The 16,765-nt window shown below is 43.9% G+C and overlaps 2 protein-coding genes across 2 annotated transcripts; one reads left to right on the top strand and one right to left on the bottom strand.

The window, feature by feature from the left end:
- Positions 1-198: 198 nt before the first annotated feature.
- Positions 199-5,503, bottom strand: LOC146287759 (short transient receptor potential channel 7-like). The gene is made up of 11 exons (XM_084697659.1): positions 4,751-5,503; positions 3,826-4,008; positions 3,265-3,429; positions 2,921-3,137; positions 2,410-2,643; positions 1,782-2,046; positions 1,469-1,664; positions 1,053-1,274; positions 879-950; positions 674-749; positions 199-542 (listed from the first exon to the last, which is right to left on the bottom strand). The coding sequence occupies exons 1-11, from the start codon at positions 5,501-5,503 to the stop codon at positions 403-405; spliced, it is 2,523 nt and encodes an 840-aa protein (XP_084553785.1). The 3' UTR covers positions 199-402.
- A 3,740-nt stretch (positions 5,504-9,243) lies between these two features.
- Positions 9,244-10,438, top strand: avd (avidin). Its single transcript, XM_084698555.1, has 4 exons — positions 9,244-9,388; positions 9,519-9,732; positions 9,945-10,065; positions 10,311-10,438. The coding sequence occupies exons 1-4, from the start codon at positions 9,329-9,331 to the stop codon at positions 10,342-10,344; spliced, it is 429 nt and encodes a 142-aa protein (XP_084554681.1). The 5' UTR covers positions 9,244-9,328; the 3' UTR covers positions 10,345-10,438.
- The last annotated feature ends 6,327 nt before the right edge of the window (positions 10,439-16,765 follow it).

Genomic DNA, 16,765 nt, shown 5'->3' with positions numbered 1-16,765 from the left:
GATGGGTGGAGCTTAGAAAACTTCCTTGCCCCAAGAATTGCACATTTCTTGCGAGAGCGTAATTTTGAGGATGATGATGTGAATACAGTGGGCATGTATAGTTAAAACAATAGAGTTCATATACGTGATATTACTTCTTTATTATCTATTTGTGGGACAAAGCATCAATTACATTATATATTTCAAGCTAAAATATTAAGTTCCAGACAAAAACAAAAATCTGGCACATAAAATATATTTCTATAACTACACTATTTCACAGTCAAAATTTGTATTTAATTTAATTATGGGGAGCCACATGTTTACTGGCTTCTAACAAAGGAGTCTCCTAATATTCAAGAATCAATACACTAACCCTATTCCACGTTGTTAAACACACCTTTTAATCTTTCTCTGTATCCCTCAGGGTTTTTTGACATTCTTGCTGAGCTTGTCACCAAGTTGTTGTATCAAATCAGCAAGTTCCTCAGTGGCCTGTGACTTCTCCTCTAAGAGCTCATAGCGTAGACTGGAAATATCCTGTTTAATCTCCTTCAGCTCACCTGGAAAGGTCAGAACAAATTCATTTGTTACGCATGAACCCAACGAAAACAATTTGCGCAAACATTTAGCTATGAGACTGAATAAGGGCTCTTTCTGATTCTAAAGCGAAATATATCTGAAACATTCATACCTTCGTTGATCTCATCGTTCTCGCTGTCAACTTGAGCTTTGAGCACATATCTCTTTATCAGCCTCTTCATTAGTTTCTTTACACAAAAAGTAACAACAAATTTACAACATCTCCATATCTATTCGACAGTCAAAACTGTGTGCTTGATGAATTAAATGAATCATCTAATACTGGACACCTGTAATTAGGAAAAAGTATAGTCTACCTGGTATCGAGTAGGGTGTTGTATTGTCTTCCGTATAGCGGGGTCTCCTTGTGCTCGGGCGTACTGATTAAACTGAAACAGAAACACAAGCAAGCCTTCCCGTTAGCTGAGCTGACGACCCACCGAGACCGAGAAGAATCCCACGCGTTTTCCCAGAAACGCCAACTTGCAGACCTTAAATCGCATGTCAATCATGCCCATCTCTCGCTGGTTGTCGTGGTGACGTGCTTTGGCCTTGCACAGCTTCTTGAGGCAGGCCCTGGAGCGCAGGACCAAGTAGTAGAAGGATTTGGGGCTGGGTATCAAATTAAACGGAGGGGGTAATGTCCGGCCCTCGTCAAAGTAAGAGAGCCACAGTTTAGACCGTGCGAACTTCCACTCCACGTCTGCGTCCTCCTGTTGGAAACAAGACGAGGGGGGGGGGAAGGCAAGAGATCAGCATCGGGATATTGAACCCCCTGCTGAGGTAATCGAGTAACAGAGATTGTGTGGCCATGTTGCCTTGTTTTTCCTTGTTTCGTCTGTGATCTCTGCTACAAGTGATTGATTTTCAACCCTACCCCAGGTGGTTCATTGATTCTTGGTCTCACCTCAATTTCCTGGTACGAGTGGTTGATCATGGCAATCAGCATGTTTAGCAGTACGATTACCATGGTTACATTGTAGACTCCAAACAGAACATAACCGATATTCTCAATGAATTTGTGATCGTATTTCAGGACAACAGAGATAACCTCGGACAGGCCAAAGATGGACCAGAACAGAGTCTTAAAGCTCTCCTCCACCCTGTAGACACAGACAAACACAAACGGACATAAATACAGACCCACAAACATGGATTTGTGTACAAGGCAGACCCACACACACAATATGGTTAAATTGTCCCAAACATTTTAAACTCACGTCGTAAAGGCTGGGTTGTACTTGGCCCCAAGGTAGTAAGAATACAGGTTGAACATTCCGATCATGAAAGCCAAGAAGACCATGATGAAGATGACCATGAATTTGAAGATGTCCTTGACTGTGCGTCCCAGGGAGATCTGCAGGGGCCCGAAGCTCTCATTGGCGGGCAGGATGTAGGCAATGCGAGAGAAACTGAGCACCACGGCGATGGAGTACAAGCCCTCGGATATCAGCTGTGGGTCTGACGGAAGCCACCTGTTCCTGGCTGGGAGGCAAAGGAACACAGGAATGGTTAGGGGGTCAGGTGGCTAAACGGTGAGGGAATCGGGCTAGTAATCTGAAGGTTGCAAGATCGATTCTTGGCCGTGCCAACTGACTTTGTGTCCTTGGGCAAGGCACTTCACCCTATTTGCCTCGGGGGGGAATGTCCCTGTACTTACTGTAAGTCGATCTGGATAAGAGCATCTGCTAAATGACTACATGTAAAATGTTGGAGGCATTCATATTTTATTCATTTAGCAAACGCTTTTAGTCCGAAGCGATGTACGAATAGCGCCTTTTGGAAGTAAGGCAGAAGACCAGCCAATCCGACTACTACCTACTGCTCCCAGCTCAAGCTAACACTTACCGTAGGTGAAGTAGGCTACGTCCGCAGGCAGAGAGGCCGTGCTCAGGTCTGTGTTGGGCACGTGCAGGTCCACGTACACCTGGGCCTGGGTGGCTTGCAGGAAGGCCATGAGGCGAGCTGTGAACGACGCCACGAAGATGGACAGCATGCCAAAGTCCAGAACGTTCCAGAGGTGCATGGCATACTCCCGTGGCCCATCCACCCATATCTCCTTGCACTCTGACCAGATCATACCTGACGACACAAATATCATTGAATGTTTACTTTTTACATAACTGTGTACTTAAAAAAATAATAATAAGGTAAAGGAAAGGCACAACAGTTTTTCTTATTTGTTATAGTTATGCATCTATAACTTAACTCAAATGACGTGGTTTTGCTGTGGTCATTGACATTTAAGACGTCATCAGCAACTTAAGGATGTCCTCTCAATCGGACAAAATATATACATGCCTGGGAACATGTCTGCTAAGTTATATAAGTTGTTTTCAAAATCACACAGGTGACTTACCAAGCACCCAATTCATGATCAGCATCTCTGTCCAGGAGAACTGGGTGGTTTTCACCCTAAACACCTGGTGAGGGTGGTCAGTTATGGTCTCGTTAGGAAGGTTCTTCACCCCCTCGAAGCGGTCAGACGCATTCAGCACCAGGAGTCCGAGGAAGATGGTGAACGACACTGCATGGGCCACAAACTTCATGAAGGGACTGCGGAGAATCCGACTCAGCTGTTGAAGGAAACAAAACAACAGAATTTATTGACTCAATCTTGATTACTCTTACTGTCCTGTATACTGTATATACATTAGTATGTTAAGCAATTAAATTAGTCAGGAGAAAACATGCATACTCTACCTTACTACAGGGCATTATCCAGTACGCAATGGCAAGGAAAGGAAGACCAAATGTCACTCCCAGGACTATCCAGCATTTGACCCCGACAGACTGCTGCCTCAGGCCAGCCAGGTTCTCGTACCACAGGGTCAGCAGCTGCTGCTGGCAGTTAGGATGGGCCACAAACTGGAGATGAAACAGAACAACGACTAACACCAAGGTGGAAAGAGGCAAGAGGAAGGAGCTGAAGTGGAACTGAAGTGGACCTGATTGACCGTGTGTCGTGTTAGTGTGTAGATATTCATACTGTGGATGAATGAGGTATGTTTCATTTTAATTATATAATATTATATAAAAAATAAAGTCCCTTTAAGCATTGCAGGAAAAGTTCCATCTCAGTGGACGATACATTTTTATGTTCTATTACAGGAGAGGAAATTGGGAGACGACAATCTTCAGTTCTTGTCATGTTGTCCTTCGGCTTGTTTGGTGTTATTATGACACACACCCACACACACACACACACACACACACACAACAGAGGTGTGTGCCAAAACTGCTGAACCAAGAAAGTGGACAAACCTTTTTGACCTCATACTTAATGGCCAGCTTGACCCGACTCAGGCCCGGCCGGCTGGGATCCTCAGGCAGAGCTTGGTCCACGTCGCCATTCAAAATAGCCTCCACCTCCTCCGTGTCTCTGCACAAGTCCAGGACCCCAACCACAAAGTCCTTGCACTGCATGGACAGCTTCCTGTAGTCGTTCTTTACAGACACAACAGGGAGACGAGAGAGTCAGAGAGCCAGGGTGTAATGAAGGGGAACCACTCAAACCCCAACCACAGGTAAAAGGACATGTAAATATACATTGTGTATTCTTAAGTGCGCTTCTTTCTGTAGTCTCAGACTAAAATCTTAGATGTCTGTAATTGGAAGATAAGAAAATACAAAGACGTAGATATCCCTGGGTAGTTCTTTTAACATTAACAGCTCACTCAAACAATATTTATAGTTATGGAAATCCCTGATTAGACTTGTTCTCTCTCAGTGATAAACTGTGTTCTATTTTGGCCGTTTGGCTCTTTATCTTACACGGAAGAGCACATGATTTAAATGATTGACATTTTGAAATGAACATCAGACATGCTAAATACTATTTTCAACTTAATTGGACATATTGTGTAAACTGATGGAAAAAAAAATGTATCCAACAAAAACAACAGATTATTATGTTGCAGGCAGAATGGAATATAATGAATGTTGTGCAGGACAGGCGGAAACCTAATCATTTTCCACCATGAGCCGAATGACAGCTAATCACTCATTCCATTATCACGCTGTATTATAAGCAGACTGCAATTTGGGGAAGTGGGCATATACACTCTGCCTGGCTGGATAATTCTTTTTTCCAATCAAGAAGAATGCTATGTTTGTCACCAAAATCCTCTCCTGGTCACACACTGTCCTCCCGCCTGTCTGTGCTGTCTGTGCTGTCTGTGGTCCTCACCTTGAACTCAGTCTCAATGTTAGCGAGTCGGGCCAGCTCGTTGCTGAGCTCCAGGGCCGTGAGGACTGGGTCCTCGCTGGACAGGGACAGGTAGGCGGCGCTGGCCAATCCTTTGTAGGCGTTCATCCTGGAACGGGAGTGGCTGAACGAATCCCTGCACTGCTTCTCCGTACACTCGTGGCACTTGCAGAAGTAGTCGTGCGGCTTCTCGATGCGCGCACCCTTCATCAGCAGCGTGTGGACGATCTCGTACTCCTGGCAGTGGGCCGCCAGGATGACGGGGGTTACGTCGTGGGAGAAGCGGGTGCCGTCTTCGTCGTAGGCGTAAAAGTCGTCGTCCCGCAGCTCCTGCTCCAGGGGGCTGAGGGTGAGACGCAGCCCGCCCCCGAACGCAGGGTGGGCCAGGATGGCCTCCACGATGCGCACGTAGCCCTTACTGATGGCCAGCAAGAGCCCGTCGCCCACTCGCGCCAGCCCCTCCTTCTTCAACAGCAGCTCTGTCACCTCCAGGTGCTCGTTCCCCACAGCCAGCTGCAGTGCATTCTGGCCCATGTAGTCCACACAGTTGACGTTCAGGGTCTTGGATTCCTCCAGCATCTTGCGCACCACGGGGATGTTGCCGTACTCGGCAGCATCCAGGAAGCGCTCCTCCTCTGCGGTGAGGTTGGTACCACGTTCGCTGAACATGTACGCCGGGCCTCGGATAGCTTGCCGGCGGGTCTTCTCCCGGAGTGTGACGCGTCTGTGGTGCATGGTTTCAACTCTGGATGGAGAGAGGGCGAACGATGACTGTGAGGGTATTTTGACAGCCATATTTACATGAAACCCATTTGAATCATTTGAAGAGCTCCTTTCTTAACTGTTTAGTGACATGAGACATGGTGACATGGTGGTTAAAAGTTTTAGTGGAAAGCAGGAGGAAGTTAAGAACTTGAGATTCATGTTTCCACCTTTAGTCTATAGTTTGGACTCATTGTATTATTAATTAGAATTCGATTTTCATTAGTTGTGAATTGTCTTTCTTAAATGTTTATAATATGAGCTTCAATATCCATTCCAGTAATTGCATGTCCCCTTGGTCTACCACTGTGATGCAATCAAACTTAATGCCGTTAAGAGAAAGATTTAAATGATTGATGGAGGATTAAAACAAAACTAAGTCTTAAGCCGTAAGCTAGGTTATTTCACACCTAAATCCCCGGCAAAAAAAATGTGTGCCACCTTCTTCGAATAGCCTACAGGCCAATATGTTGACAAAGGCCGTTTTCCAATAATTTTCTCAGTGTAAAAGATCGATATCAAGGTCGCACTTACGTTTTCTGAGGTGAGATGCTCGGCTGAGATTCGGAATGGACCCACTGGCTGTTGAAATTGTCATCTCCATCATCCGTGTTCCAGGGAATATGTTCTTGAGACTGAAACGCACCGTTGTGAACCCCATAAGTATTCATTGAAACGATGTGTTGTCCGCGGGGATCGGTGCGGTAAACTGCGTGATCATACCGTTCGTCCCCCGAATTTCCTCGACGTTGTCGGTACGAAGTATCAGGAATCGTCATGGAGCGTGCCAACGACGGTGGCGTATTACCGCAGCCAGATGTTTCTGCTGGTTGATGTTCAGTCTCCCACTCCTCAGGCGCTGTTTCATTGCAACATCGACTGGGCGAGGAGTAAACGGCGGCTGTCCTCATCGCGAATGTTGCATTTGAAATAGCCTCCTGCTATATCGCCCAGTTCACTCTGTCTTGAATCACAAGCATGAAATCATTGTGCCTGTTCTCACGGGAGAAGGCGTAACAAGTTATGAGACTCTCTCCCTCTCTCTCTCTCTCTCTCTCTCTCTCTCTCTCTCATTCTCTCTCTCACAGACACACACACACACACACACACTCACTCACCGAATTATATAAATTATGATCCGCCTTTTCCGGACCAGACCAGCCCATGTCACTGTAAAACATTTACATTAAAATGTGGTTTCAAGCTATCATCCGAAGGTAGTATTCTGTGATAAATGGGCAGCTTTGGTCTCTGCTTCCGGCTTTGATCCACTTCAAAGGAGCAAAAAGATGAGAGTTCTCTCTGCGTGCAGGTGGCTCGGACTCGGATAATTCAATGTGACAGCACACAATGCAATCTTCTAGCTAACGCAATTGTGTTTGATTGAAAGCAGTCAACCTCTACCATTCACTGTCAAGAAAGAACATACAGGACTTGCGCTGTGTGAATTTAATTCACTACATGCTAACATTTAAGGCGCATTTATTTATTTATTTTTATTTTGTTGCTATTAAAAGGTCCATTGCTGTTGTGAAAGCTGATCGGTGGCAATTATATCGTTTTGTTCCTACTTTCTCTGCCCTCCTTGCATTCTCATTCACTCGCTCCATGTTACACACATGCACACACAATGCATAGCCCTATTTGACAGACAATGCATCGTATCTGAGTTGCTATTAAGAAATTAAATTATTCCAAATAAATTGTGGCAGCGACAGATTAGGCTACTTGTTGAGTCAGTCTTGACTCACTGTTTGTGCAGCACATTCATTTAGTCCAAATCCATCATTCTTAACGGACAGGCTAATTATAAACACAGGCTGTTGCGTTCAACAGAATTAATGGTCCATATCACATGCTGTTAAGTCGCCTAGCCTACTGGACAATGTTTAAACGGTCGTCGCTCACATGTAGTTTTATAGTAAATTAATATCGATTTTAACTTGATTAATAACATTTGGTTAAATAAATGCGTTTCAGACAAGTAAGCCTAACCGAAAGGGAATAGGCCTTCCCTATATGTGGCATAGGCCAGCCTGCGTTAACTCATAACTAACACACACCTTATGTAAACAAAAGAAGCACACAGGCCAGTGTTTGCCGCAATTAAAATTTGTTGAGGGTTTTTATCTGCATGACCATAACGCCACGGTGTGTAATTTCCTAGGCTACATTTGCATTTAGACAGTAGCCTAGGCTGTAGCCTATATTAATTAACATTTTAAGTGTTTGGCCAACTGAATATGCGACATTAGCATAGGCTATTCTCTAGAAATATTGCTACGGTTATGAAACATTATGAAAAGTTAGAATCCACTCACAAAACAGTAATTTTAATATTGGATAAACTGCCAGAAATAACCACCTCCTGTAAATGAAGCGAGGCGACAATTGATGTAGCGTAGCTTGGAGGATTTAATCTGAGTTAAACCTCCTTTCACCTAGATTAGAATTTCTGCACCCGCCAGACTGACGGATCAGTTGGACTTCAGCAAGAATATAGGCATACAAATAGGAAGAGAATATAGAATATATATAGTGAATATATTTCATTTGTCCCTTGTAGCAGTGGCTTGTCCAGACTTTTTCGACTGGGGTTGCCCAAGTGGGTCACTGATTTTTGCAGGGGTGGCATGAAGTAGGCTACGAACACCACATCTGAATAGCATAAATGTATATCTACTTTAATTACGAGCATTACAGTGTCTTAATTCTAGTCAAATATACATATAGACCTACCAACACAACAGTGGCAAAATACAAATGTAACATAAATCTTCCATACATTATTTTTATACTTAATTTTGTATTTACATTTTAGCATCAAATAATCTCGCACTTTCCGAGTCAAAGTTAGTAGGAGATGCATTTCATGGCAAGGCTCAACACAGCCCTTATTTTGATAGCTGTCATCAGGTTAAAAAAAACATTTTTTAAAGGTTGAACAAATATTTATGAAAGAAAGTTTAGAAAAAACTGTTTGAAAAGGTTTCAGAACTCTTTGGTTAACTTTTTGCTTCAAGTTGTTTGTGAGCGCGCTACCGTGAGGGGGCTTTTCCTGGCGGGGTAGATCTGGGGGCAGTAAACCGTAATCCCGAGAGACTTCTTTAAATGTGACTGACAACTCTTCTTCTGTTTATTTAATGGCAGCTGTTATCCAACGATAAGCACCCTGCTCAAAATCTAAACTTTCTCTGGGTTTCTGGCAGACTGGACATTAGGTGCGTTCGAATTCATGCAGCGCCGGCGTCGCATGCAGCCGCCTGCAGCCCGGCTGACTTGAAGCAGCCAATGGCATTCTCAGCTTCAAGGCAGCCGGCTGCAGCCGACTGTCGGCACCGCCGTTGCTGCATGAAGTCGAACACACCTATTGATACGTAAAGATAGTAGGGGTGGCACCTGGGGTGGTCAATCAGAGTGGCCACTCCCTGAACACGAGGATGTCTGCAGGTACACAGGAAAACAGCCCCCTCTAGAGGATAATGTTCAGCATTTTGTATTAATTTAATGACGTAGGCCTATTACGTGCAATTTTATATTTTGTGATGATCAACGCCTAGTTTGTGTTAAATACTAATCTACATTTAAACTTCTTACAGATATATAAGGGCAATGTCTCCTTTGAAATGTGAATATTCATGTTTTTGAGCAGGCATACTATATCAACCAATTAAAAACACTGGCTATCACACCTGCTTCTGTTTAGTGAATAACGAGGCAAACAGCTGGTCAGTGCGTTGGCCTATATCTTCCAGGAAACGCGGGAAACAGAATTTTGACAGAAAGATTTGTCATATCATGCATTCTACCACAAACCTCCTTTTTTGTGGCTTTATTTTGCCCACTTTTGTTCTTCAGGTAAGGTTGAAAAAAAACGTTTGGCTGAACCTACACCCAAGTCGTCACCCATTCGTTGTTTTATACTGAACGCAGAATCCGTGTGTACGTTAATGAGCGATGAGAAGCTCATTCATAGGTTTGCCCGCAGGTTCAGTCGTGCAATGTAACCGGCCTGTGGAGAAATGAGCTGGGCTCTGCACTGCATGTCCTTGTTGTGGGTTCAGAACTGACGGGTGTGTACCAGACTAAAGTAGGGACCAGTTCGCAAGAATCAGGGCCAGACCTACGGGGCAAACTAGTGGGTGTCGTCAGCCATCACGACCAACAAACCTCCGTTGCATTCTCTGTGTTATTTGAGACCGGTAAGCGCTTGCGTTTTAGTTGATAATTAAATGTCGCCTGTATTTTTTACATCAAATTGTGACTTTGCAAACCATAATGATACTAATCACTGTTCATTCCGGAATGGCCATCTCAAACCTCTTGTGACATTCGTTTCGTTCTGACTGAAAGTTCCTGGCAGGTCACAGGCTTCCGGTGTGATTTTTAATTGGTTGTCCATGTCTCTGGGCAGGCTCGTGCAGCTCCTGGGTAGGTCAGTGTTTCCCTCTGCCAGACGGAAAGAGAGTCCTGAAGACCCTGTGGATGCTTCGCTCCATGGCTCTGAGTCCTGCAGACAACTGGAAGAGTACCAGGTGGGCTGGATCATCATGGTGTTTCCTGTGTTTCTGCGTCGCGGGTGGAGGGTTCATCATGTGACTTCCACTTTTTGAAAAATGACAAATCTGACTCCTCACTTTAGAAAATATCTAATGGCAACATCATCAGTTATAAAAAATAAAAAAACTGTTCTGCCCACATTTGAAAACCAAGCTCCGCCCTGCTGTGTTCACCTTGAGGGATGTGTTTTGGTTCTGTTAAGTATTTGTTTTTCTTCCAGGATGGGAGAAGACACGTTTATCTTGGAACACTGAGCAGCTGTTCCTGATCCAATCCTCTGAATTGAGGCTTAACGTGGTTTAAGAGATTTGTCTGTGACATTACCAAATAAATGTTATTTGTAATAAACTTCGGTTATTGTAATGGTCTCTTGAGAACATGTGGCCAATGCACTGTATGACAGCCATTTGAAGGGAGACCTCTGGTGGAGAGATGTAGGAATAACAGGCAGCAGTGAGTGAGGTTGTCTTTGTTGGCACTAGAGGGAACATTCGGATCAGCCAGACTGACATTTTGACATTAAGGAGTTCGTTCTTTAAAGGGGGCTAGACCAGCCTGAAGTATTGAATCTGCTGAAATGAGGCATTTACAGACAAGGAAATCTCAGTACAATGTTAGTGAGGTTCCTAAATGTGTGCTTCAATTGAGTTCCTATCCACCACAACTATTCTAATACTTACCTGAGCCCTAAGTGGGAATCCTGGTCTTAATTACATGGATCATGTTGAATGATAGTCCAACCTGTGATCAGAGAACGTTTCTCAACTGGTGAAAATATAAAATGCAGATATGTCTGCCAAAGCAATTGACTTAAGCTGACCTATAATATCCCAGCTAAAATCATTACTTCTAATTGATTTTTCATCAACGTTAACTCAGATACAACATTTCAGTCATCGGTGTCTTCAATTCAGAGCAACTGACACTTAACAGCCTTGTCTCTCGTCCTCCACCTCATGTATTCTCTCCAAATTCTTCCATCCTCTTTCTCCTTTCCTCCTCTCTCCACTCCCTTTCCCCCCCCCATGTGCTCTCTCCCCACCCCACCCCCACAGCCCTCTTCTGTCGCTCTCCTCCCAGTTCCAGGGTAGTCATTTGGGATCTGTCAGCTCTGTTTTGTGCTCTGTTGCTCCCGTGCCACTGGTCTCAAATCCTTCACTGCAGCTTTCAGTTCTGGAGGCCGAGTCCAGATGTCAGGCTCGCTGTTTGTCAGCAGAAATGTGTGCCCTGCTCCTCAGGCGTCTGTAGTCTGATCTTGATCTGCCTTGAACTCTTCTCCTTGTGTCAGAAAGAAAGAAAAAGTAACATGAGAAAGTCTGCTGAATAGCCTTTTTTAAACTCTTTTTCAGACGGGCTTCTACCTCTAGATCGAAAGTTGACGGTTGACGGTTCTTTCTCCTCCACTCCTACCAACGTTCTATCGCAAAAATGTAAGTACAAATCGAAACACTAGAGGTCAGTGTGTATCCATCTACGTTAGCCTGGGGTGATTCGTAGCTCCAATCCCCTCATTTTTTCACAAGTTAAATTTATTACAGATACATTAGTAAGACGCCCTCCGCAAATCCCCCGTGGATAGAGCTGTTATTAGCATTAAAAGGGGTTACTGATCGAAACATTTATGAATATTTAACAATTCATCGAGAAGCTCTCACAGGATTGTCACGTCGTCCCTTTCAAACGTACTAGAACAGGGGGTGAAACCGACAACCTCACACATTCAGCAGATTACCTGATTTACATATCATAGGGAGAAATGTGGGATTTGAAAGTAGATCCAACTACATTTCTTCTCACAGCTTCCCCACCCAGTGTCTCTAGTGCTTGGAAATAGCCCACTGCTTAGCTTTCTCATTCCAGTGAACAAAACGGCAGCTTCTGTGGTTGGAGGCTCAGAATTGAAACTCTTTGATTTATCTTGGAGTGACATATGGTCTGTTTCTGGGCTCTGATGACACTGCATAGAGATTACGATTCAGACTCCTCTTTAGCAGTGCTCAGTCCAGATAACACTCTTGGAGAATGCTAAGCATCTCGTTTGTAGGATTTAAAGTTTGAAATACCAAATATCGGAGATAGTTGGTGACGACTCGTGATTTACTGCTAGATCCTAAATGTCACTGCTGAAGTGTGTGCGTGTGCGTGTGTGTGCGCGTGCGCATGGCTTGCTAACAAGCCCAAGTTACTTCTTGTTGGAGCCTGTCAATATTTCCAGTTGAGAACTGTAGTCCTTTTTGTTTTGTTCTCTTTCTGTCCCTCTCTCGCCCCATATTCACTTCTTTCTCATGCACAGTACTTATGTGCACTCCCCCCCCCCCCCCTCACACACTCTGCTGGCTTATAGTGCACCAGAAACCTGTATGATAAGAGAAGTATCCTTAAATTGTGAGCTTGCGAATAAAAGGTCCACCTTCTCTATTCACCTAATGGGGGAAATCAAAAACACGGGGAGAAAGAGTGAATAAGAGTTGAATCAATCAAAGGCACTTCTCATGATTTGGCTCTATTACAGAGATGACAGGGTGAAAGCCAGTTACATGGCTAGCTCAATTTGACTCACTCCCAGCTATCTAGCATGCTCGTATTTCTGCTATCTTCTCTCTTTCGCAGAGAAGGGAAGAGAGCAATCCCTGTGAAATCGATGAGTCCTGGCCCAGTGTGGCCTAGAAACAGGGCAGTGTGTGCAAGCGTTGGTACCCTAAACATATACACCATTAAAAACCACAATATGGTATACCACTGAAACACGACATCCTTGAGAACTTCCTGGTTGAAACAGCTTTGCAAGACCTGCTATATGATCCATTCTCACATGGCATTCGTAAACGAAACTGAATATGTAAACAATAATTATAGCAAAATCTTTTGAAAATATTCAGAATGTCCATTATATGTGCAAACATATGAAACTCAATAACAACAATAACATACAGAAACGGTTATACACGGTAAAACCAACTGTATAGAGGCCCACATCCCGTTGTCATGCCCCCAGAGCAACCGAGATCTTCCCTGGACTCGTCTGGATGTGTGAAAGTGGCTATGACACCTCTCTCTAACAGTTACTTCTCTGGCCTGTCCTTTTCTCATCAATATTTCAGGCCGCGATATTACTAATGCATCCGTGATTTATTACAACCATCTCATTTCTCATGACTGACTACGAGGAGGAGTACATTATTATGGCAAATTAATAGTTTAATATTAAACTAGCAATTTAAAACACAAAGGAACTCATCAAGTCTGTGCCATTCTCTCCAGCCTCTACCAAGCTGAGAAGTAGCAAGGACGTGAGTGCTTTGCCAACACTCGTTTTGAAAGATGTAATTACAAAACTTTTCCAGTTAACCCATATTTGTAATGACAGGGATGACTGGGAAACGTAACAATGAAGAAGGATTTTATTAGAAAATAGTTTTTTGAAAGAATGCGACATTATCACTGAAGCATGCACCGTGTTCATTTTGGCATTCCAACAGAGGTGTCAAAGTCAAAGTCAAAACACAGAATAATTGAGTAATTTAGTGTTTGTAGTTGCCTGAAATATGAAAATTAATCATTTTGTTTACCACCTCTGTAATAGGAAGAACAATGTTAGGCTTTCCACTTATTACTTTAAATGTTAACCTCAGTGTGTGTGTGTCTGCTTATGTGTGTGTGTGTGTCTACTTATGTGTTTGAGTGTGTGTGAGAGATGAGGATATGTTGCTAGGGGCATGTGTCTATGTCTTAAAGTGTCCAATCTTAACTTGTTTTCAGTGTGATACCAGCACTTTGAAGATACTGTGGGTGTTTGTTGATTGTGTGACAGGCTCTATGACCATGGGAGTGGGTGGTGTCTACTGTCTGTGTGTGGCTGCTACTGGCTTGACTCTCGCCCAGACAGCACCCCCCTCTCTCTTTAAACGCTTGAAGGCCAGTCTTTTGTGTCAAGACTTTCATGTCTTGAAAGTTTTTTTTTTTTTTTTTTAAGTTGTTGTCCTTTTTTTGTTGCTCTCCCTGAGAAAAACACTTTATTTTCCTTCCTTGTCACTCCTCATTCAGCCATGCCCAGTTCTGTCTATCTCCCTCGCTTGTTATTTCATTCTCAGTGGGAGGTACATTATGATCATACTCATTATGCTTTGAAAGTTAATTGAAAATTGATTCACCAAATGAGGGGGCTTATAAATAAGATGCTAGCATGCTATCTAAGGGCTCCGGAAAAATGATGGCATTTTATTGGACACCCGTAGAGGGCTGTTTCAGATCAGACAGTGGGGTTCTGCTTCTCTGGGAACATGCTCCAGCGAAGCTTGGTTTCGGCTGTGGGGGATGGGCGTTGGAGAGGGGATCATTTCCATAGACCGTGAAGAGGAGAGGATAATAAGGTGACGAGAGAGAGAACCAGAGGATGACAACATGAGAAGGGAAACTGACAGTGGTGGTGTGTGGGGGGGGGGGGGCGGGGGGGGTTGGGTTGAGTGCTGCTATGCAAAGGGGAGGTTGATTGTGGCAGACTGAGATGGAGGAGTATTGGAACAGTTTAAGGTGGTTTGCGAGTGGTCAAGGAAGGTCAGTAAATCAATGATGGTGGTCGGTAGGGACACAGTGAGGGAATTGATATCAGTGGTGTCTGAACTGGCGATGGGAAATAAATAGAGATGGAGACAGAGTTGGTGGAAATAATGGTGGTGATGTTGATGGGCGGGATTTAAAAGCTTGGGAATTAATGTTCTTCCCACATACAGCCTTGTTCTCAAGCCATGTGAGATGGCTTGGTATTATACCACTACCAGCCTACAGAGGGCACTGTGACATTGCACTGACTTCCAGACCGTTGAGGTTTTAGGATCTCTGCAGTTGAATACAAGCAGGCAGACCAAACATGATTTCAATTTAGTTTAGTGATAACAACTTCATTCTGCAACTAAAACTAGAAAATTAGTGTTTGTTTATGAAGCATTTGTAGTGCTAATTCAGTTATTCTTGTAATCCTGACATGACTTGCCACCGCCCACAGATAGTAAGAATCTGCATGGTAATCCTTTCTAAGAAAAACCACAAATTCACAATCATAATCTAATTAGAGTCCTCTTTCAGGAAGCAGGAAGGCATTTAATATGTTTTCATTTAGAGTCTTTTCACACTCAATTCAATGCTGGTGAGCTTCACTGTTCAGACTCGGTGTGTTTCAGTAAATAGACATGCACACTTTATGGTATCACACACCTTAAGGAGTTCAACCACAGGTTGGTATTGATTTATGAGCTCATTAAACAGCAACCAGAGACTTAGACTCAGTGTAAGAAATTAAATTATAAAACGTCTACCATCCAAATGTAAAATATTACACAAAACCATACTTTTATGTGAGAAATACAACACACACCACCTCCACGCCCGTACACACACACCTCCACACACACACACACACACCTCCACCCCACCGGCACATTTTTTTAAAGCCTGTGAACGATAACTCAGCAGATAGTGTCGTTACCGCTGACCTTGTATGTCTGTCTCTCATTAAACTTGTTTTGTTGGGACATACGTGATGTGTATCAGGGCCTTGTGGCCCCTAAGGGTAGCGGCTCCAGCAGAGAGGAAGGGGGCCGCTACCTGAACCTTTGTATCCAGCCTGCTGATGACATGTCACAGTAACACAAGCTCTCCTCCCCACCCTCATGGCACGCTACCTCCTGGCTGCAACCCATCTGATGACATCGCCCAGTAACCCAACACCCTTACTTGTTTGTTTTGTTGTTGTTCGTTTAGTCTTTTTTTCGTGTATGGTTTTTTCTTCTTGTTTTTAACAGGCGGTGGGGGTTGTGGCAGCAGTGTGTGAGGGGCGGGGCTTAGTCTCATGTGATGCAACTCGCAGCAATGAATTAAACCCTTTCGAAAAAACGCAAATAATCAAGAGAAATCCCTAGTGCTGTGTCAAGATCGCTCTTTATTAACAGCTCAGCAGCAACAGATACGACGTTCTCCTCTGGCTTCCTGTTTCAACAAGCCCAAGGTTATAGTTTCGGCCTCTTATGGTTTAAGATGTGCTTTTCAATATGTGGAAGTTGATGGGAAGGGCTGTGCTTCTGAACATCTTAACATTTCATGCGTGTAGTCCTATTAGCTGTGTGGAATATGCACAAGTGCTTTTGAGTTCCTTCTCTGTGCGCCCACGGCATATCACCTTGTTCAGAGACGCCAGTGGCCTCTTCAGTTATTACTGTACTGGGTGTTTCATGATACATTGAATGGTAGACCATACTCTACAGCTGGTAGATGCTATCTTAAACCCAGAGCTGCAAAATAAAGCTCTCACACTTTACAATGAATGTCTCAAGTGGCATGATATTAATGTAGCACCCCACCACAATATGATATGTTGTTCATCACATTGGTTGCGACACATCACAACAGCACACAGGTAGGAACCGTCTCCAAGGTAACCGGCGTTGTGATGTAACTCAAATGTGACATGTTAGCAGGCACACCACGACCCCCTCTCCGGTGAATTCATTTCCTATGGAAGTTGACTGGGTTACAGCTTGTCCATGATCACGGTGACCCAAAGTTGATCTTTACACGCCCGCAAAATGCAATTCCGGTTTGCAGTGCTGTTGATAAAGATCAAGATGGTCTCTGGCCTCAGCGCATGGTTGAGAACAAATAGTTGGTGTGGTTCTGCTGATA

Source organism: Hypomesus nipponensis, chromosome 5 (genome assembly GCF_054491055.1).
Source record: "Hypomesus nipponensis isolate SF chromosome 5, ASM5449105v1, whole genome shotgun sequence".
Classification (NCBI taxonomy): Eukaryota; Metazoa; Chordata; class Actinopteri; order Osmeriformes; family Osmeridae; genus Hypomesus; species Hypomesus nipponensis.
The sequence above is the reverse complement of the archived record's forward strand: the minus strand, read 5'-3'. Positions and strand labels throughout refer to the sequence as shown.

Excerpts from the sequence above, each read along its gene's own strand:
- avd (XM_084698555.1), top strand. The coding sequence starts at position 9,329 with ATGCATTCTACCACAAACCTCCTTTTTTGTGGCTTTATTTTGCCCACT. Across the intron at positions 9,733-9,944 it reads CTCTGTGTTATTTGAGACCG|GCTCGTGCAGCTCCTGGGTA; the intron begins GTAAGCGCTTGC and ends GTCTCTGGGCAG. Across the intron at positions 10,066-10,310 it reads GACAACTGGAAGAGTACCAG|GATGGGAGAAGACACGTTTA; the intron begins GTGGGCTGGATC and ends TTTTTCTTCCAG.
- LOC146287759 (XM_084697659.1), bottom strand. The coding sequence starts at position 5,503 with ATGCACCACAGACGCGTCACACTCCGGGAGAAGACCCGCCGGCAAGCT. Across the intron at positions 951-1,052 it reads TGATTGACATGCGATTTAAG|TTTAATCAGTACGCCCGAGC; the intron begins GTCTGCAAGTTG and ends TTTCTGTTTCAG. Across the intron at positions 543-673 it reads GAACGATGAGATCAACGAAG|GTGAGCTGAAGGAGATTAAA; the intron begins GTATGAATGTTT and ends TGACCTTTCCAG.